Source organism: Antennarius striatus, chromosome 16 (assembly GCF_040054535.1).
Source record: "Antennarius striatus isolate MH-2024 chromosome 16, ASM4005453v1, whole genome shotgun sequence".
NCBI classification, from domain to species: domain Eukaryota; kingdom Metazoa; phylum Chordata; class Actinopteri; order Lophiiformes; family Antennariidae; genus Antennarius; species Antennarius striatus.
Window position 1 is genome coordinate 12,736,911 of NC_090791.1, and position 21,958 is coordinate 12,758,868.

The 21,958-nt window shown below is 44.8% G+C and overlaps 2 protein-coding genes across 4 annotated transcripts in view; one reads left to right on the forward strand and one right to left on the reverse strand.

Moving 5' to 3' along the window:
- The first annotated feature begins 2,338 nt into the window (after positions 1-2,338).
- On the forward strand, positions 2,339-6,746 carry glis2b (GLIS family zinc finger 2b). Its single transcript, XM_068336343.1, is given in 10 exon segments — positions 2,339-2,444; positions 2,501-2,609; positions 2,862-3,064; positions 3,268-3,299; positions 3,301-3,372; positions 3,374-3,403; positions 5,159-5,314; positions 5,405-5,538; positions 5,652-5,770; positions 5,902-6,746. Coding segments are annotated over 10 exon segments (1,698 nt in total). The 3' UTR covers positions 6,639-6,746.
- Positions 6,747-10,903: 4,157 nt separating this feature from the next.
- LOC137609086 (mitochondrial import inner membrane translocase subunit TIM16-like) overlaps positions 10,904-21,958 on the reverse strand; it is a 104,357-nt gene continuing 93,302 nt past the window's right edge. Inside the window, exons 10-31 of one of the 3 annotated variants that reach the window (XM_068335835.1) lie at positions 21,206-21,266; positions 21,030-21,087; positions 20,797-20,942; positions 20,621-20,719; positions 20,445-20,537; positions 20,146-20,302; positions 19,853-20,028; positions 19,647-19,755; positions 19,479-19,565; positions 19,223-19,365; positions 18,933-19,037; positions 18,667-18,752; positions 18,370-18,511; positions 18,164-18,253; positions 17,921-18,037; positions 17,663-17,798; positions 16,940-17,031; positions 16,676-16,762; positions 13,802-13,886; positions 12,866-13,002; positions 12,027-12,092; positions 10,904-11,075 (exon numbers count right to left, since the gene is read on the reverse strand). In XM_068335835.1, coding sequence (XP_068191936.1) covers positions 10,995-11,075; positions 12,027-12,092; positions 12,866-13,002; positions 13,802-13,886; positions 16,676-16,762; positions 16,940-17,031; positions 17,663-17,798; positions 17,921-18,037; positions 18,164-18,253; positions 18,370-18,511; positions 18,667-18,752; positions 18,933-19,037; positions 19,223-19,365; positions 19,479-19,565; positions 19,647-19,755; positions 19,853-20,028; positions 20,146-20,302; positions 20,445-20,537; positions 20,621-20,719; positions 20,797-20,942; positions 21,030-21,087; positions 21,206-21,266 — 2,353 coding nt within the window. In that variant the 3' untranslated portion in view covers positions 10,904-10,994. Of the gene's footprint in view, positions 11,076-12,026; positions 12,093-12,865; positions 13,003-13,801; positions 13,887-14,269; positions 14,361-14,846; positions 16,408-16,675; positions 16,763-16,939; positions 17,032-17,662; positions 17,799-17,920; positions 18,038-18,163; positions 18,254-18,369; positions 18,512-18,666; positions 18,753-18,932; positions 19,038-19,222; positions 19,366-19,478; positions 19,566-19,646; positions 19,756-19,852; positions 20,029-20,145; positions 20,303-20,444; positions 20,538-20,620; positions 20,720-20,796; positions 20,943-21,029; positions 21,088-21,205; positions 21,267-21,958 lie in introns of those variants that run through there. The other 2 variants (XM_068335833.1, XM_068335834.1) reach the window with 2 other exon arrangements.

Below are 21,958 nucleotides of genomic sequence, written 5' to 3' on the forward strand. Positions count from 1 at the left end.
GTGCCAACTTGATTTATATTCAGGAGTAATATGGATCCAAGTGTTCCGTATCTGTTTCACATTGTATTTTTTTAGTGTGGATTATGATGCTGATGTGAGGCCAGGTTTCTGGATGAAGTAGGATTTGCAGAAAGGTTTAGCCCATTCCTCGTCTGTGCCTCCAGCGAGGGTTTGTGTTCAGTGAGAGTGGATGACGGATGATTTTTTGCTGTTTTAACCAAACAATGAAGCCAGAACTTTTGGAAGATTGTGGGAGAATAAGATGCTTTATATGTCACACACAATCATACGTAGTGCAATTCAGCAAACCCTTCTGAATTTGAGCCCAAGTTGGAAGTTGAGTATGTGGTTTAGGATCTGACAACTCTTACTACCATATCCATATTTGCCCACTTCTGATGATGGAGCCATGTTCTGCCATGTTCTGATGATGGAGCCCACACACACACACACACACACATGGTCAAACGATCACAGTTTGCTTTGTTCAGACCTGCCAATCAAGAAGTAATGATTGATTCCTTTGGTCTAAACCTAATATTTGGAATCATGTTTTATAGTCAGCAGTTTATGAATATCCTTTTTGGTGAATGCAATTTTAAAGATAATTGACATATTAGAGATATTTCAGCTATAAGTTGGTGACACGTTTCTACGCTTTGCTCCCGTTCTGTAACTCCATATTTACTGCCCCTCCCCAAATATTTATTTCAATCTCCCGGATCCAGATAAGGAGAGGGATGTGGAAACGACAAAAGAAGGTCATTTGTGTTCTGGTTGTGTAGTTCCACTGTGATCTGACAGCTGAAGTGACGATGTGTTTTTAATTGTGTTTGGTTGTGTTAACCTGACTAGCAGCATGTGGGCGTAGTTCTGCTAAACAGTCGTCGTGACTGATGGAACCTGCTGCTGTGGGATTTTCTTGCTGTTTTTATAAATCGTCTCTGACATTTGGACGTTGCGTCATTCTGAACGGCTCGTCGAAACGCGATGTGGGTCATGTGCTCGTGGCCTCCGGTCATAATCAGATCAAACCTAAAGGTTATCCATCCTAAAATGTTTCTCTGCATGCATGTGAGAAGCATAAATGTGGATTTTCTTTCAGCTGATAACTGATGTGATTAATGATTAACGTGAGGATTATTTTCATTCTTCATTCTTCTTCTTTTCAGCTTATGTTCCTTAAGTCCAAAAACCCAAAATCATAATTGACAGAAAGAGCAGTAAAATTTCAAGTTGAGACTTTTAGCATGAAATTTGATTGAAATAAAGAAATGTTATTTTAATTGACTGATTGATTCATTTTTGCCGGTGATCAAAAAGCGACGGCCGACTCTCATGTGACCATGTAAGCAGAGACGGTTTCTGAAATAGATGATTTCCAGACTTTTCCCTCTCCTGTTGAACACGTGTACTGAGTAGTTACTGTGTTGTGTGAAATCATCCAAACCAGTGACAACATGTAGGACTCTGTGTAACACACGGCTCTACGTATGTGCAACAGTGTGATGTCTGCAGCAACACGCTACACGCTACACCTGTGTTTGCTGGGCGATCACAGCTCAGGATCACAGCAGTGTGTGTGTGTGTGTGTGTGTGTGTATTTATCATCTCCATATCTATGACTGACTATTTGTACACCCTTGTTTCTTTGTGTGTGCATAAGATAGAGAGGGAGATAGAGCCGGTAAACCCAGGTGACCTTTCTGCCCCCCCTCCCAGACACAAGGGCTTTCTCATGTGGCCCCTGGCTCGTCGTTCTCAAGCCGCCATTCACTACCAACCACCGCTCCTCTAAGTGTGTGTGTGTGTGTGTGTGTGTGTGTGTGTGTGTGTATGTGTGTGGCTAGATGGAAATGCTGTGTCATAGATGTGTGTTGTCCTGGTGGAAGGAGCAGTGAACCTGAACACGTCGTATTGGCAGAGAGCTTGAATATAAACCAGCGCCGACCTGTGTGTGAACGGTCTGTGTGTGAACGGTCTGTGTGTGAACCGTCCTGTGTGTGAACCGCCTGTGTGTGAACCGTCTGTGTGTGAACCGTCTGTGTGTGAACCGTCTGTGTGTGAACCGTCTGTGTGTGAACCGCCTGTGTGTGAACCGTCTGTGTGTGAACCGTCCTGTGTGTGAACCGCCTGTGTGTGAACCGCCTGTGTGTGAACCGTCTGTGTGTGAACCATCTGTGTGTGAACCGTCTGTGTGTGAACCGTCTGTGTGTGTGAACCGTCTGTAGTTCACGTTGCTCACTGGAGCTGGACGGATCTCTGATGGAGCTAGATGGAGCGTCCTGCCCCCCCACCACCACCACCACCACCACCCTCAGGCTAGGTCAGGAGGTCGATGGTCTTTAGAGGAGGGGAGGGGCCGGAAAGAGTAGATGCAGCCGGACTTGAAGACCTAGGGGGGTCGTCGCCACTGCAGCTCAAAGGTGCACGGGGGTCCGAAGGTGCACACGTTTGAGGTGGAGGGGGCTAGGGGTAGGGGGTGTGTTGATGTGACTAGGTGCAAGGGCCAATGACTGGTCAAAGGAGGGCGACCATCTGGATTGGATTGTAGACATTCCTCAGGCAGAGTGTGTGAGTAAAGTGTCAGTGGGGGAGAAGAGGAGCGGGTCAGTGGGATGTCTGCGTGTGTTTGTTTTTCTTCTGCTCGCTCGGTGCTTCGGTTTGTGGTCAGTTTACCTTTTCTTTTAAAGCGTTTCTTGCTCTGTGGGGTTGTGGAATTTGAGACTCTCACAACGTTCACGTGGGAAATGGTCGCAGGTGTTCACCGTTTTTACACAGGAATGCAGGATTTCATACACGTGTGGTTCAATGAGAACCCAACTGGACCCCACCCCCACCCCCTGTGGTTGTTTATGCAGGTGGGAGGTCAGCGGTTGTGGCCATGCTGTCCTGGATGAGCCCCTGGACCTGAAGCTCCCTCGGCGGGCCAATGGGAAGGACAGAGGGGTACGCTCACCCCCCCTCACCCTGCTGAACCCCAAGCGGGCTCGCCAGCTCCGCATGGCTGACGACGGGCACCGAGCGGTCATAGAGCCCACCTCCCCCGCATCCCCACACACAGGTAGGTGACGTAGAACCAGACACGCCCTCCAAAGCTTTGCCTTGGGTTTAAATTCTGTTTTCCAGAACGATTATCAATATTGTTGCACCTCTTCCTCCCCCAGCTCAGATCGCCTAGTTTTGGGCTTAAATGAGCAAAAGTTGTGGATCACACGCGGTGCTTTACAAACCTGGTGTGGTCTGTCTGTCCGTCTGTCTTCTCAGGAGTACAGGTGGTACCTCATGCAATGACCGAACGGAAACCCCACCCCCCCAGCGGTGGACCTGAGCATGTCTCCTTCCTCCCGCCACACCCCCAGCTCTCCAGAAATTGTCCAACGGCAACTACGTCCCTTCGGGGGTGAGTACACCTGAGTGCTCACACCTGCACACACACGCACACACACACACACACACACACACACAACACCACACACACACACACACACACACACACACACACACACACACACACACACACACACACACACACACACACACACACACACACACACGCACACACACACACACACACACACACACACAGGTGTTCCAGACTTTGTCTTTGTTCGTCTCTGAGGTACTAAAAGATGGCCGACACTTCTCCGTGTGCTGATGGTATCTCAGCCTGCTGGGGTCAGCCTGGTGTGTGTGTGTGTGTGTGTGTGTGTGTGTGTGTGTGTGTGTGTGTGTGTGTGTGTGTAGCTCTTATCAAACACCTCTTGTGTCTCCAACAAGTGGCCCTGACTGTGCGAGCTGCACTACGTGGCCCCTGTGGAATGACGTGTGTAATGTGTCTGTGGGCATAATCAGATTTAAGGCGAGGTACAGCCATGAGGACCTCACGCCGCATTAATTCAATTCCCCCACAATTGAATTGAGACACGCTGGTTCAGCTGTCCCATGTCCCGATGTGTGTGTGTGTGTGTGTGTGTGTCTGTGTCTGTGTGTGTGTGTGTGTGTCTGTGTGCTGTCGGAGAACCCAATCCCGTCATCGGACACAACGTGCACTTTACTTATCCAAGGTGTAGGAAGCCCCCACCACCACCACCCCACCACAGTCACATGCTCACACATAGAAATAAGAGAGGGACGAGCTGCATACCCTTAGACACACGTGCCCCTCTCTCCCCACACACACACAAACACACACACACACACACACAGCATCTCACGGAGCAGCTCACATAAGTTTGGCGTGCAGAGGCAGGGCACAGCGCATGAGACTTAGTTTAATTTTATAAAATTTGTCACATATATTTTTTCTGACATAGCTGAGGATGACGCAATGGCTCGGCCGAGGGAAGGGGGCTACAACTCTCACACTTTGCGTGTGTGTTTGAGTTTTGGCCATGGGTTTCAGATTTTAAGTTTTTTAGCTGGTATGAAGAGTCAAACTTTTGAAAAAGGGCTCCAGAGTCGCAATTTTTAGGAAACGCCATTCTGGCGTTGTTGTGTAAACATGCTAAAAATCCTTTCTTGCAAGTTCCTGCAAGCTATGTGCATGTGCTCGCCTAACATAAAAAAAAAAGAGATTGTTCTACCTTAGCATATATATTCCAGCATTTTCAGTCATTTGTGGGATGCTTTCTGGAAACAGAGCCGCGTGAACGTAGAAGGATTTGAAACGTCTTCATCAAACACAGTCGAGCAAACAAACGTCTTCATCAAACACAGTCGAGCAAACGTGGCCTTTGTCTCATTTTCTAAATTGTGCTGTTCTCGCAGACTCCTCTGTGTTTGCTGCTAGTGTGTGACGGAGAGACGGTGCCGCACATCTTTGATCTCCAGCAGCGTTTCAGTGAATTCTGCAGCTCTCCTACAGAGCTCAGCGATGTCAGGAGGTTTTGTTCGCAGCAGGCGGGTTACAAGAGAAGTGGAGTGTTGGTGTTTCAACAGGAAGATGAATATCAGCCTTTACTCCTCTGACAGGAAGCAGTACTGTAGTGTGTAGTGTAGCAGTAGTGTTTCCTCCAGTGAGCCCATCAGAAGCTGGTGGTCACACAGATGCTATCAAACATCACCTGCTTCTCTAGAACCAGTAACATTTAAATAACATCAGAGCAAACTAATCTGGGAAGACATTTGTGCTTCTTTTCCTGTGTGTGTTAACCAGAATTCTCACATCTCACAGCCATTCCAGTTTTTTGTTCCAATCGGGGCCGGGGCGGGACTTCACCTGCCATCCTCCATGTTCATCGGCCATGCGAACGACAAGAGGGCGTCTCCTGACCTCTCAGCAGACGAACAACTAGCCTGTCACTGGAAGAAGGTAGGACCAGGAACCAGAACTAAACTGGACCGGGATCCCGAGAGCAAAAAAAAAAAAAAAAAGACATGTTGAATGTTCCCTCCCCTCCAGTGCCATCTGCTCTTTGACTCCCTGCAAGACCTGGTGGATCATGTCAATGACTTCCACGTCAAACCCGAAAAGGATTCTGGGTACTGCTGCCACTGGGAGGGCTGCGCTCGCAAAGGGAGGGGTTTCAATGCTAGGTGAGGGAAGTAAAGTAAATTAACAGTCCTTGTAACACAGTACAGATATTTTGTGTGTGTGTGTGTGTTCAGGAGGAATCTGTGATCATTTTGCTCATTTCTTGCCACTGCAGGTACAAGATGCTGATCCACATCCGCACCCACACCAACGAGAAGCCCCACCGATGCCCCACCTGCAACAAGAGCTTCTCACGTCTAGAGAACCTGAAGATACACAACCGCTCACACACAGGTCAGAGGGATACATAAGGCACACTGTCGGTTTTTGAGAGCATTAAAGGCTTTTAGGTGCGCCTTATAGCACGGAAAATACTGTCCATGTTATTTTGTCAAAGCTAAAGCCGTCATGTCTCCATGCTGCAGGTGAGAAACCTTACATTTGTCCGTATGAAGGCTGCAACAAGCGTTACTCTAACTCCAGCGACCGCTTCAAGCACACGCGCACTCACTACGTGGACAAGCCCTACTACTGCAAGATGGTGGGCTGCCTGAAGCGCTACACGGACCCCAGCTCGCTCCGCAAACACATCAAAGCCCACGGCCACTTTGTTGCTCCGGAGCACGGCCCCCCCGGCGGGGTGGGTTCTGGTCTGAAGGGGAATCATAGCGGGAGGCTCGCCAGCGAGCTGGGGAAGGATTCTGAGCTGTCTTACGTGAGCGCCGCTCACATCATCCTCCCAGGGGCCACGGCGGCACTCCTGGGCGGTCACGCTCTGCAAGGTTTGGGCGGTGCCCTGCCCCTGTCCCCCCTCAGTCCGCGGCCCCTGGACCTCAGCACGCTGGGCTGCCCCGGCTCCCCCCCAGGCAGGATGGGCCCCCTCCTGTCATTCAACGGCTCCCCGCTGGGCCTGGCCAAGACGTCCATGTTCTCCTCCGGGTTCCCTTCCTCGACCCTCCGCCTGCCGATGGTTCCTATGCTGGGGGGGTCGTCTGAGTGCAGGGCCCAGAGTCAGCAGCTCAAGAAAGGCCGGGGGGAAGAGGCCAAGAATGAGGTGACTGGGGGGGTGTTGAACCTCTCCACAGGAGGGTCCCATGATCCCATGTCTTGGGTTGTCATCCCCCCAGGCACTGTGGTGCTCAAGCCAGCTGTGGTCAATTGATACACACACACACACACACACACACACACACACACACACACACACACACACACACACACACACACACACACACACACACACACACACACACACACACATTCCAGAAGAGCTCAGGGGGGCGGGATGGGAGGGTAAATGCCATAATGAGGGTAGGGGTGGTCAAAGGGGGGTCGGGACTGGCTTGCACAATCAGATTTAAGCGAAGCATTTCAAAGAGAGGCTGGAGAAGGAGAAAAATACATGAAAGTCATCAAAATCCCCCAATCAGAAAAAGAATAAACGTCACCATGCCTCACAGGAAGTAAGTACATAACGCAAGCCTCTGGTATTGATGGGACACTAAACCCGGGGCCCAAGAACTCTTTTCAGGATTGCTCTGTATTTCTACCCCGAGGCCTGACGATGGGCTCATCCTCACGCTCTTATTTTGTACTTTATTCATTCCTTTTTTTGCTGGTTCTGTGGACTGGAGCCACAAACGGATCAGTCTTACTGCTCTGCGTTCCCGATTCTTTGATTAGTATTTAAATGACTGTACTTCATTGACAGTGGGCCTCCAGCCTCGCAGTGAGACAGACACACCATGAAACTGAATGACGCACTCACAGTTCAGGCAGACGTGCAGGCAGTAGTTTGATCCTCAACAGCTGATGTTTAAAGTTAAGACCTATTTTTCACAGGCCGCTGTGATGAATACGATTCAGACAGGCTTGCCATACCAAAGCAAGTGAACTCAAGAAACTGTCTCGGATTTTGGCTGCGACAACAACTCCGAGACAGTTCAATGAAACACACACACTTGATTGTGTCAACTGGTTGTAGTGTTAAAACCTCAAAAAACTGCTGCTAACCTCTCAGCTCCACCAGTGTTACATAAACTGGGAGAGAGCATGTTTTGACAATCTATTCCCATTTTTAGGGAAGGTGACCAACAGGAATGTGTGCCAGGCGTGCAGACTATGAGCAGACAATTGGTGTGAAATCACCGGGCAATGACCAATCGTTTCTCTCACTCATACACTTGAGATTTAAGGCGCTGGCGTGTCTGACTCTCCCCCCTCTGGCAGGACGCGATACGCAACATCTCATCTGCTGTTTTCAGAACTCGCACTGTTTGACTTTACTAGATTGTTCAGCTGCGTTCCCGTGATTGAATCAATGCGGCTGGTTAGTGGATGAAAGAACCACTGTGGTGGTGCACAGTAGCATCTTTTATTCTCAAGGCCGTCCAACCATCTATAAAAAGGTAGTCTTTCGGTTAAAGCCCGACACAGGCTTGTTGGTTTTTGTCGGTAGTTACAAAAAAAATAATCCTGTGCCAAAAATACCTGGAGAGGTAAACAGGGATGCATGTATTATGTCTGGGAGTGGGGGAGGGGTGATGCACCCAGTGCCACATACAGCTGACTGGGAAACCACACTGTTACAAACTGCCTCATTTTTCTGTCTAAAGGGGCACAAAAAAAAAAAAAAAAAAGACTCATTTTATTTCTGGGAAAAGTTTTCTCACGGTTCCATTAAGCAGTCGACAACATGCACTTACCACACACACTCTATTCCTTACATGTTTTATGAGCTATTAACTGCCAAGTCATGGTTCTTTAAAACCTAGTTTGCTTTTATTCCATTTTTTCTACAAGGGTCGGTTTAGTCCTTCCAGCTAATGCTTGTATAAAGTTGACTGGTGTGTCCACAGAGGATGAGCCGTGTCACACTAGGAACATTCCCTCCAGAGACTCTCTCCTCTCACCCCGTTTGCTTATGTTGGTGGTCTTCTCTATCACCCAGTCTTAGAAATAATCAGTTATTGATGTTTTGTATTGTTGTTTTTTTGTTTTGCCGTTGTTCAGACGAGACATTTTTTCTGATGTTGAAGTTGCTTCTTTTGTTCTGCGGCGGCTGATCTGCTCTCAGCTTTCTGCTGTCGAGGATGAGTCGTCTCACAGGTTGAGAAATTGAGAGGGAGTAGTTCGGGTTCCCAACCCACTGGTTTGGGATGAATCTGGAGGGGCCAATTCATTATAGCAGCAATATAAGAAAGAAATTCTATCTTCTTCTTTTTCTTTTTTTTTCACATTTTTCCTTCACGTTAACGGCATGGATTCAGTCTGAAATATCTCAGCAAATTCATTTCCAGGAAGTTTTTCTGGACAAGGAACCCAGAAAAAGAGCTGCAGAATAACATTTGTCTTAGCTGCATTTTGTTTTTAGTGATATTTAGCAAATTTTACTATGTTTAAAAGCAAAGGCGAGTTGACAAATCATATAAGCATATTTTTAGCATCGGCATGTTAGCATTTTGTTCAAACCATACCTGTTCTTGTTGCTTAGGGACAGCGTTACAGAGCTGCTGAACATCCAAGATCAGAAAAGTAGGAATTAATTCCAAATAAAAAATTAAACAAAATCCATTCTAAAATGCAACAAGTTATTCTTTGCTAAATTTCCAATCTTTCCACCAAGTTTGATGAAAATCCGTAGAGAAGTTTTTGCGCGATGCTGCCAGTCGTCAAACAAACTAATGTTGGTGGAAACACGACCTCCTTGGCGGGCAGCGCTGGGGAGGTGTAGGAGCAAAGAGAGGGAGGTCTGGCTGGATGAATAAATGAATGGACAGGGGATAGAGAGACATGGGGGGCGGGGGGCTCTAAATGCCATCAGAGTAAATGAGGCAGAGGATCGCTGTGCTGGGCAGCCGCCCTCCATCTGTGCATCTGGCCACCGACCCTTCTGACGGCTCCGTCTGCTCTGAAGTGGTGAAGCTGCCAATGTGGCAGTCATTCACAGACATTCCAGCCTCCACAAAACCAGGCCGCTGAACTCTCTCCGGACTCTGGTATGGTTTGTTTTTTTTAACATATTAAACCTATAAAGATCAAATCTCCACTTCTTGGCCACAAAGGTTGTGTTTTTTTTAATCCTCCATGTTTGAGGGTATGCTGTGTGTTGTGCTGCCCACAGACCAGAAATGAAGATGGTTACCTGTGTTCCTGAATCAGTAATTCTTAGTCATCATCATCTCAGACACCCCCCCCCCCTCCCCAGTGGTCTGTCTCCGGGTTCAGGCTTGTTGCTGGATAGAATCTCTTGTCGTGAGTGGACAATCCTGGCATGTGATGTCACCAGAAACAGATGTTAAGTAGGCTAGAAACCGTTTCCGTGGCAACAGTGAGACCCACAGATGCAGTGGCTCTCCTCCTCCTCCTCCTCTTCTTCGTCGGTCTGTCTCTCCTCTGCAGGTCGAAGCCAGGGACAGAGACTCATCACAGCGGCAGAAAGCTGAATACGACACAGATCCTAACAGGATCCACAAGTCCTCAATATTAAATAAGCTCTGTGACCCATTAACCCTTTGAGCTCAGTCTGTAATAACCTGCACTTTGGTACTCCTTATGGCGTGTTTAGATGCGGGGATGCTGCCTTTTCCTTTCTCCGTGTACAGCATTACTCCTCAGTCCTGTTGGGAAACAAAAACTATCGTACACACCACAGTTATTAAATTGACTCTTTCAAAAGTCTTATTTGTATTATAAAAGCGGTACTTGCTCCTGGATATTTTTTTTAGTAACACTCATGTCACGCTATGAAAAGTGGAACTGAAATCCAGGGCACAAAATTTGTGTTAGCTAGCTAGGTTAGTATCATCGTCAAGCGGTGCCATTGAGTGAAGTGCCACAGTGTTGCACAAAGGGTTAATGACAAGACTAAGGTCCCACAAAGGCCTGTTTCAAGTTGTTTTTTTGCACATTTGTGAGATTATGTCAGTATTTTAATTTTTCCAAGTGCCTTTTTATTATAGGTAAATATAGAAGTTATACACTATATGAAAAAAAAATTATGAAAATATATTTTTCCCGGCATCATGTTCTGTGGTTGAACATGCAGAATTTTAGAGTTGTAAAAGTCTCCAATTGGTACAACATAGCGGTGTTCTCCTGTTTTAGAGGAATTTTATTACGATATTGATAAAAATGTCAATGAAAAGAAAAAATGTTTAATAAACTTGTATTTGATACAACTTGTGTCTTCATTTCTGCACACAACAAAATGACAATATGAGAAAATAAATATGCATAAAGAAGGAGGTAAATATAAGGCTGCAATTCATCCGGATAAAAGCATCGCTCTAATCACAACCACAGAAAGACATTTCTGAGTGGATTTCAATAACTGCAAAGAACATTTTAAACATGCCTTTAAAAATCACCCAGGGTTCTTATTTTTGTAATTCCAATCTCAAACTGACATCCACCACCAAAAAATGGCACAAAGTCAAGGTTAAAGAAAAGGATTTTATTTGGTTAAAATTTACAGAGGATGGGGAGAGGAAAGTCAAGGACATCTTCACTAGAAACTTCATGTTTCTTCAATCGGCTGCTTTTCTTTTTGGTTCTGAATGTTCAGTTCTTTATCTAAACGCTCTTTAGCCCGCACCACCTGGACACAAACATAAAATCAGTCACAGCAGCATAACCAGGTTGAAAGAGTGGGTCCTCCTATACACGTCAATCACTAGTCACAACCTGAGTTCTAAATACGACCGAAAAAAGGTTTTAACTCTTAAGTCATCATTTTATAAGATACCTCTTGAGTCTTAAATGTCTCAAGTCATAAAAACTGAAAAACCTCCAATTCTCTGACATTTCAGACACAGACGTACACAAACAAAACTGTTACTGATCTTTTTGTCCTCAAGGACTTTGAAAACTGCATTAAACAAAGATGGTGACGCACACTGATGTGAGAAAGCAGTGGGTGATGACCTAATTAAATTATAGTCTGCAATTAAATTTAGCAATCAGGAAATAATTGTGACAGTCATTAGAATGCCAACTATAGATGTATCTAAAACAGCGCGCATGTGTGTGTGTGTGTGTGTGTGTGTGTGTGTGTGTGAGAAAGAGAATAATGATGAGAGCAGATGTGGAACAAGCCTAATTCAGCTCTAAGATTCTGTAAAAATATTTCCTCCATTAGCTTTTGCGATAAATGTATTATTTATCTAATTATTACATTTACAGTCATTTCAGAAATGAGCGTAATATCCTAATGTATCCATGATGTCTATTTTTTCATGTACAGAACATTCTGAAATTCAGTGAAGTTTTTCAAAAGTCTGAGAATCTGAAACGTGCGATTTGTGGCATTGTGAAAAAATATTTAATAATGACAGAACATAACACAACTCTGCACCTTGAGCTTTGCAGGACAATGAAGGTCACAACTCCTTACAGAAATCAACACATCAGAGTGACTCACTCTCCCCTATGAATAGTTAAACTGTCACTCATTATGTGTGAGCACTGATTATGTACCGGTAAAATCACTGGATACTGTTCAGTCGAGTCAAGTAAAACACTCTCACATCCATAGACACAGAATACTTACTTTAGATTGTAGGTAAAAGGAACCGCCCACTGACTTGTCGTTGACTTTAAAAAGATGCTCGTAGTTCTGAAAGAAATAAAAACTGTAATCATGAACCAGCATTTAATCCTCATTTTATTCAAGAGCAGCAAAGACACGCTGGCACATTTTCTCAGACATTGGATGAAGAAAGTTGTTGGTGAGGCTGATGACTGGTCAAAACTAATCACCTCCAAAGTCTGGGGCTGAATGTTGCTGATGTTTACTTACAGAGCTGTAAATTCTTGGATGTAGTGTTATACAGGAGTTTAGCCATTAATTAGTAAATACACAAGTAACCCTGATAATATTTTGCATAACATTCCCCTTTCAAACAGAGCGGAGAGTGTTTCATCCCTGAGTCTGCGTTAGCAAATCCCTTTGAAGCAATCTGTTTCTGCTAGTAGGGACTAATGAGGGCTTGGCTTACGGAAGTTAGTTAATAATAAAACAAATGTATGCAGTCAGAGCAATCTGGGCTTTTGCTCACGGAAGCAAAGGTTTGCTCAGTTTTCACTATAATATAAATTGGTTTTTTTACCAAGTTTTATAGACAAATCATTTCTTTATAAAACTTTAATAGAGAGGATGATGGTAGACTGGCGAGCAGCCACTTAGCGCCCATTGAGTACTGTAACTAGTGTGGGTTGATGCCTTGCTCAGGAACTGGCACCCTTCCAACTACCAGTTCACACTTTTCAAAAATTCCTTTTTGGTCTTGAACCGGCCCCCCTCTGGTCCCCCAAGCCAAGACCTCGTGAACGGAGCTACGGCTGCCCTGTAAATCTAAATGCTGTGTGAATTCACATCAAGACAAAGACCTTCTGGACTTCCTCAGGAGTCAGTGTGGACACGTTGAGGATCTGTTGCGCCTCCTGTAGACTCAGCCCAGAGATACTGGAGGCTGCTGCCGACTCCTTCCCTGAGCGGCCTCTGGCCTGCGCCGCAGCTTGACTTGCTGTGAGAGAAAACACAAAAAAATAACACATCAAGGAAAGAGACAACCAAGAAGTTACTTGTTTATTCCATAAAGAGCTGCAACCTGGGGTGGATAATATTATATAATCCTAGCAAATACATTTCTTTGAACCTAAACAAACAATTCTGAAATTAATAATTTATAAGAGTGTATTTCTTTTAATATAGTTAAATTATATTCATATCCAGTATGTGCACCATTATTTGACATCATGGGATTTCAAAAGCTCCAAAATCATTTGTTGACTTATATATGGGAGGTGTTTTGATTATTCTCTATATTGGCTGTACTAATAAGTCAGACGTTATTTTTGAGTAACCTTGACTGAGAATACACCAGCTTTATCCAGTTAATCTAACCCAAACCAGTAAAGAGACAAGAAGATTGTGGAGAAAGCGACATCTCTCAGAAAACCACCACTGGGGCATTGGGACTGGCACCTTGTCACTAGTATGGTGGAAGTGGGGCCGTCTGTCGGGCCAGTCGATGTTGTGTTTATGTGTCCAGCTTGAAGAAAAGACAGACATCCCAGTGGTGGAATAGCTAACAATGACCCCTGAACTAAATCTACTGAAAACCAGTGTTTGGTTCAATAACTGTGGCATCATGAATATGATGCCACATGTATATGATGATTATTTATAAATGCTGCTGCCTGTTTTTATACATCTTTACCAGAATCACAGAGTACAGCATTACTCTGTCCCTGTTGTCTCTGGTGTGAATAACACTATTTCTGTGTGGTGAAACTGGTGAAGTTCGAAGGATCGAGTCCCACCTGCATATTCTAGCCGAACAGCTCGAGCAAAGGCCCGCCCCACCACCTGCGCCCCCACCACGATCACCTGGACCAGGTACTTAGCCTGCAGAGACCAACCACAACACAACAATGCATTTAATACCTGAAGAACGAGACGCGCCATCACAAGCATCAAAGCAACAAGACGGAGTGAAGTCACGTGGTTTGGACTGTGACGTCACCAGACGGGACATTCTGTTAGCAGAATATCTTCGTTCCAGATGTTAAAACCTCGAGTCTTTTCCACCTCATCAGTTTAGAGATTAACTAACACACATCCATCCGTTTATTCCTGGATCAAACTGTTCACATGAAAGAGTAAGCACATTAATTTTGGAACTGCGATGAAAAGCTCGTAATGCTAATGCTAACACTAGCATGACGCCGCTCTGCCGCGCTAACAGCGGTGTGGAAACATGAACACACTCATTGTGACGGTCTTCTCACCATGTTACAGCAGAAAACGGTCCCTTTCACAGAGGTGGACTTCTGTTTTCACACATGTACATTAATGAAGGTCACTGGGGGGTCAAAGTTCAGGAAAACAACGTCACAGATTCAAGACGAACCCTTGTGGCGAGAAGCCTCACAACACTGACATCCTGTGGCAGGGAGGTCAAACTGCAGCCGCACTGACTCAAAGTCAGCGTTAAATTACTACTAACAAGAGATCCTATTGACTCTGATGCTAATACGGCACTTTATCATAATAAAGTTTATTTGTTGGAGGTCATGCATATTGATTTATTTTAATAGTTTTTTCCCCCCCAAGTTAGATATAGAGAAGACAGTCTAGAACTGCTTGACTGTAATCAAGGAGACTTAGAATTTATTTGTAAATTTATTTCATCAAACATTAAAGTATTTAATTTACTATAAACATTTAAACATTTAATTTGATTGTATTTTCTGTGGTCCTAATGGACCCATGTTGTCCTCCCCTGTATTCCTATTTATGAGCCATTCCTATAAATTGTGAGTAACTGCTGCAATGTCATAAATAAAGGACACATTGAACTTGGTTCAAAAGGTGTTTATTGGAAGACAGTTTTGAAAAAAATCCACAAAGTATTACTCAAGCAAGACAGCGAGAAACAACGCTTATAAAATGGAAGTTGTTTTTTTAAACACAACGGAAGGCAAGTTAATCAAATCCAAACATTACAAAGTGTGTGACATTTGAAAATCACAAGCACATATTACTGACCTCATACAAATACTGACAACATCTACCGTTCATGTGTATAACGTGATCACACTGTCACACCAACGTGACTATTTCAGATCATCACATGCTGTGAAAAAACTGTGATGGTCTATGCCTGGATTGTTGTTATTGACACCACTGTATCCCTGATTAGTAAATGACAAGATGCAAAGTAAATTAATACTGTACTATTGTCTAACACCATTATTACTAAGAGAAAAGAACTAAAGGTCATGATTAATAGTTCAAATGCCCAGTAAATAAAGTACAGTACAGAAACAATCATCTTGGAGTAAACAAAGGCCCCTCTGGTTGGATTTTAATGCACAACATTGACCTTTAACACCTACTTTTAAAACCATTACATTACCCCCTGTATAGAAAGCATTCAAAGCAAACTTGCACACATAATGTTTTACTGGCATCTCATTTGATCAGCGGCTGACAAAGTGAAGCTAATATTGTTATCATTGGAAATTCCAGTTCATGGCCAAACATGAACACGGGTGACCCTGAAGTGACCTCAGCATGGGTTTCACTGCTGCAGGCTTGAACATGTTACATAGTTATGTGTGTGTTTTATCTGACCAAACATTAAGACGAAGGTTTCCTTTATCTGACGCATGATGATCCCTTATTTAACATGATCATTAATTCAGTTTCAGACTTTACATCACTTTCGAAAGACACATTGTGCTCACATTACAGGCCGGAAAAAGGCAAAATAAGAAAAACCCAAAGCTGTGGTCCACTGTGGAGATAAATGCACACCGATAGCAACATTATGTAATGGCATCTCAATCAGTAAATAACGGACTGGTCATAAGAAGAGGCCATTATAATTATTATGGTCCAAACATGAGCACATATGATAAACATCATGTTTAAAACAGTCACCAGTGATCAATGTGATGGCGAACGGAGCAAAAAGCAGAAAAATAACTGCTTTGATTACCTGCTTTTTATTCATGTTGCCCTGACTTTGTTCTTTTTGACATTTACTGGATTTTGTTTTTGAAAATTCCTTTCTAACTTTCTAGTCTATTTCAATACACAGAAGTGACTACATCAGATTTATCCCAGAATTCCTTCTGTAACATCTCTGAGTGACGTGATGAACACCAGCTCGACACCCTGGCATCTGATTTTCTAAAAGATAGAGGAACAAACTGATATGAGAAGTTATAGTTATTTAAGTTTTCATCCATACATTTTACAGTATTGTTTGCATTTGCAGCAGGTTGAGATGTTTTGCTGATGAAGCTCAGAGGTCAGGTGGTTGGTGCCATCGCATGCAAAAATGGCATTTTGTCAACTGATCTGCTCTCTGCTGTTGGCACCATGATGGAGACACAGGTCGACGTTCCTTCTAGTCATCCTGGAGGACACAGATTATAAATTTGTGTTAAATCATACATGAAATTTCAGGTAGTCAATAAAAAAATCAAGGACTAAAAAACCTTCAGCTGGCCAGTTATCATTTATGTGGTAGATAAATGGATCTATTTTTAAAAAATCTATCAAATGTACTCTATAAATTGTGGTTCATGGTATGATAGAAGAGTTGATTTCCCAGTGAGACTGAATGAGGACAATCCATCGCAGATTTTTTAGAGCAGAGTCTCATTTACATCACACCGACTCACCCACTCATCTTCGTCGACCCCCTCGAAAGAATCCTGTGGCAATGGGTCATCCATGTTCCCCAACTTAGCCACCATGGCACTGAGAAGCTGAGACACACACACACGCACACACAGTTCACAGTAAAACAATCACTAAAAAAGTACTACATGTATGTGTGTATTTAACGTTGATAATATTTACTGCTGACATCTGAACAGGTGACAGAGTGTGGACAGAGCTCTTATGGGACACGATGACGGTACAATGCTTCACTGTGTTCTCACCTCTTCTTTCTTCTGCTCGTCCGTCTTCTCCTCCAGGTAAACAGATGAGGGCAGGTATTTCCTGACTGCAGCCTCTTTGGGGGCCTCACTCACTACACAGGACACACACAGCATCAGCAGCGATACCGATCTCTCCTGTCTGCACGTAGCAGACAGAAGCATTTCCATCAAGATTAGACAGGGTCACATGATGCAAAACCACTCAACCCCCATCATATATTAGATTTACTGGTAGTGTGTTCATCAGCTGTTTGCAGGAAACAACCCTAAAAGTATAATCTAAAAAGCTCAAAGTAACACAACTTGCAGATTCAGTGTGCATCTCTTTTTAGTATTAAGTCTTTTATTGCAATGAGCTGCTGCAAATGTGGTGCATAGCCAGATATCAGCTTCTGCTAGTGGCTCTTAGTGCATTTCTTATGGACAAAAGCCTGCAATTATGTTTAATTCCTGGGTTTACAGGCTGCTATGCCATCTTAAAACCCCACAGGATATTTTCTCTAGAGTTCAATTGGTGTGGTTCACGATATTGAATTGACAGTGGTCGCTTTTTTTGTGGTTTAGGTTCAGTTGGGCTGAACCTAAACCGCAAGTTTAGGCTCAGCCCTAAAGCGCAAGTTTAGGTTCCGTTTTTGGACAGAGTCCTCATGTAAAAAGTGGTACTACAAAGTTAATAAACAGTAAGTGTTGAATAAACTGTTAAGCCCGAGGTTGGGTCTGCACCTGGAGTCATGTCTTTTGGCTTCAGGCTGATCTTCTTGTGCTGCCCGTTGGAGCCAGACAGCCAGGCAGAGGCGTTCAGGGCTGGTTCCCAACAGACGGCCGTGTCTGGGAACACATCATCCTGGAAGAACTCTTTCTGCAGTCACACACAGGAAGTTACAGTGAGTGAGTTAAGTTACATCAATTGATCTTTTTTTTTTTTTTTTAGTAAAAACCATCATGAAGAAATTTGTCCACCATGTGAAGACGTTAGCCCACCTTGACCCTCGGCACACTGAAGGCCACTGGTTCTATGGTCACCTTGGTGAGCATTAGTCCCACAATGACCTCTACGTCACGCACAGTACACTCCGTCTTAGGCAGAAAGGCCAAACCCTGCAGACAGGAAACAACCAGGAAGATGACAGACAGCATCACAAGCTGCATCACATTTGTCCGTGTGAGTTTGAAGACTAATGATTCCACCAAGAAATGAAATTAATGTCCGGAAGAGAGATTCACCTTATATGGCTCAGGAGAGTTAAAACTGCTGCACTCAATAAAGTAAGGATCATCAGGGACAACCTCATAAATGTGCACTTTAGTATCACCCTGGAAAACAAAAAAAAATGTGTATAATTCATATTTTATAATAAAAAAAATAAATTAAAAAAAATATAATAATGGATTATAGTCAATTTTGGTTTAAATGTCAGCTTTAGGTTTACTTTTCCAGTGAGGACGAGCAGACTGGTGTCAGGGTCGTAAAAAGGGATGAGAGTGGAAGGGGAGACGCCCATTTGGATGTTGATAACGACTCCGGAAGACAGGGATTCAGCAGAGTACAGGTAGAGTCCTCTGTCACTGCGACTGAGGGACGACAGGTAAGACTCAGATGTGACTCGCTGACTCCTGATCTGATCACAGTAAACATCTGTCCAGGAGGGACAGTCCTCTGAACGCTGACACGAACACTCTTAATTTTGCATGCTTTGTGTTCGAAAAGTCTTCTCCGTGTTGATTACCTGTCGAATCCTGACACCAACAGGTACTTGCCCTCACACACCCACACAACACGAGCTCCCCTGTGGCCCTCGGGGCCTGGGCCCTCCTGGATGAACACAAGAACAAGTGTTTCAGTCACATATGAATAGTGCTTGAAGGGTTTATCTGAAGTGATTGATTTGCAGCCTCAAAGATGTCTCAACTAAAATTCCAGCAGAGTTAAGTGTTCTTTAATGGAGAATGGATATGAAGTCAAATTCCATCAGTTCTATTGGATCAGAAATACCTGCACTGGTTCTGTGGACCTGCGTGGGTCATAGATGCGAACTTTCCCATCTTTGCACACTGTAGCCAGCAGCCTGCCATCTGGGCTCCATGCCATTCCGAAGATCTGAACATAGAAGAGGAAGAAGAACATAAATGCCAACATTTGATGCATTCACCTACGTGTCAGCACACCAATGCCTACACTAATCCATAACCAAATGTCCAAACTGTTGTGAAAAAAGTCTGTATTTCATATTTGATTGTGAATTTTGAAAAATATGATCCGAGGCCCGGGGCGAAGGCTCCCACCTGGTCCTGGTGTCCAGTCAGGACTTTGACTTCATCTCCGCTGTCCAGGTTCCACAGCCTGACAGTGAGATCATAGGACGAGGACGTCAGCAGCCCACTAGCCAGAGGGTGGAACTTGATGGAGTAAATCTTCTCTGTATGGCCTGGGGAAATGGGGGGGGGGCAGCTGTCAATCAGCTTAGCTTTTAGCTTGTCGTAGCTATAATTAGATTCTCCTTTCTGAGGTGAAATCAGTGAGGTCGGTTCTTGCTCCCACCTTGTAAGATGAGCTCAGGCTCAGTCAGGGTCTCCGTCAGCCCACCTTCTGGTACCTGCCACACTCGGATCTTTGCGTCCTCCCCAGCTAACATGGACACAGACAGGCACACGTGTTGAATCACGCATCCAAATGCTCACAACTATCCAGCAGCACGTGTTCACTCACCCACAGCCAGCCTGTGTGGGTCGAAAGGGTCCCAGCAGAAGTCAGCCACGTTGACGGAGTTCTGGATGGTGGGCAGGGACGTGTCTGGAAGTCGACCGGGCTGCGAGCGCTGAAGGGACACACACACATACAAACGCTCAGCATGGAGAGCAGGTGCAGTTTTTCTGAATCCACGTCATAAACCCAACTGTCCGTGTCTGACATACCTCAAAGATGGCGATCTGCCCCCCAGAGATGGCGAGGGGCACCGCCATACGTTGGTGGTTGGCATCGAAGCCATCGCTCTCGCCTGGTGTTGTCAAGTTGAGGCCACGCAGGTTAGTAATGTGTGTGTCCCTGTGCATCACTGAACCATGGATGTGACGGAACTTGGAGATTGGCCCTGAATCAGAGAATCAGAAACACATAAAACATTTTTTAAAACAGGTTGAAACCATAATAAAGACGTCTCCTACTTCGTTGCGGTGTCAGCTTTTGCAGCTGTGTACTTTGTTCTTACCCAGCATGCTCTGGATGGCCTTGACAGCCTGGCTAGGACTGGGGCTGGGGAGGAAGCCTGAGGAGAGGCCGGAGGTGGATGAGGGCGAGCGTGACGGAGCGGCGCTGCTGTTGGGGGTGCTCAGGGGGCTGCTCGAGGTGGAGCAGCCGCACAGCTCCTGTAGGACAGAAGGATGGATGTTCACTGGCCACAGTTTAAGAACACCAAACCTTTACACCCCGATGTTATCGAAAGAAAATCAACTGGTGTCATCATCATCACATGATGAAAACATTCTTGTGTTTGTGTGTGTGTATCACCTCCTTCCTCCCTCCACTGGCCGCCTCCTTCTTTGGAGGTGACTGAGCCTTTGGTTTGGGCTGTTTTTCTGGGTTGAGGCTGACTTTCTCCACCTGAGAACAAACACAGCTCATGGGTGAAGCCATTTGTACAACGGAAACACAAGACACACTGGCTGAGGGTGGAGATGCTTCACCTGCTTGTTCCCCCCCTGCCACCACTCCTCAGCAGACATGGCTGGAGTTGTGCCCGCCGTATCGGGGTAAAGGTCGTCATGAAACTCCTGGCGTGAATTCTGGAAGACAAAGACAGCACAGGCTGAATTACATGCATGGGAACACCAAGCAAACACACACTCACTCACACACACACCTTCCGAGGGACTTGATAGCTGATCGGTATAATGTAGTTGTCTGTCATCTGAAGTATGTGCATCACTTCACAGGACATGACATCCATTGCCAGCTTGGGCACCATGGCAACGCCTCGTGTTGATGCGTCCGTCAAACAGTGGCTCACTTTAAAAATGTAAGGACAAAAATGATAAAACAGACACAAGCAGGGGCGACAGTAAAAATCTGACGAGATGGATCACCAAACTCTACCTTGGGAGAGGAAGGGTTCAGAGGTCGACACTTCAAAACAATCGATGCTGGTGTCTCCCTGTGGATAAGATTCACGAATGCTGCATTTCTAACAGAACTAGACTAGGATAAATATTTAATACTCAACAAATTTCTCAATGTTTTCACGTCAGAAATGTAGAACAGTGGGGTCTCACCATGCCAGCCAGTATGAGGAGACCAGTGTCGTCATCAAACAGAGGGATCAGCATCCTGAAGCTGATGGGAGAAAAAGAAAAAGAGACGCTCAAATTATCCTCAGCAGCAGTAAATTCATGCGTCACTAGGTGGCGCTATAGGCCCAATATTACAGCTGAAGCGCTCTGAACTGATGACCTGTGGTGTGTAGTTTGTTTTTTTACTGATGCAGGCAAGACAAACAGGAAAAAAAGTATATATTTGATGATACCAGAAACCTCCAGCATAGCAGCATCGCTCCTAAAAGCAACAGTCCCATGATAGTTTGACCCTCATTCCATCATTCCTTGATCATAAAATCTACCCCTAGATGTGTAGTTATTACTGATTTGATAGTAAATCAGTAAACTCTATTCCGTCAATGGATCCCAGGTCATGCTGCTGAACTTTGCCCTATAAATCTAAACATCACCAGATCGTCATCACAGCATCACATAATTTTCATCAAAGGATTAAAAAGATGAAACAACTCTACAAAATTCCCCCTGACAACAAAATTGATCTGTGAGGAATGGCGATAACATTTCTTGGGAAAGTAAATGAGCTTTTTAAGTCGATTCAAATGGAGACGCAGACACTGGTGGAAAATTTCACTCATCCTCTTCCTCCTTCATCCGGTAAGGTTTGTCCTCATCAATGCTGGGTTGTTTTCCAAATGGGAAAAAGGAAGAGGGATGGACAGCGGTAGCCGATCTGACCACTTTAACATAAGA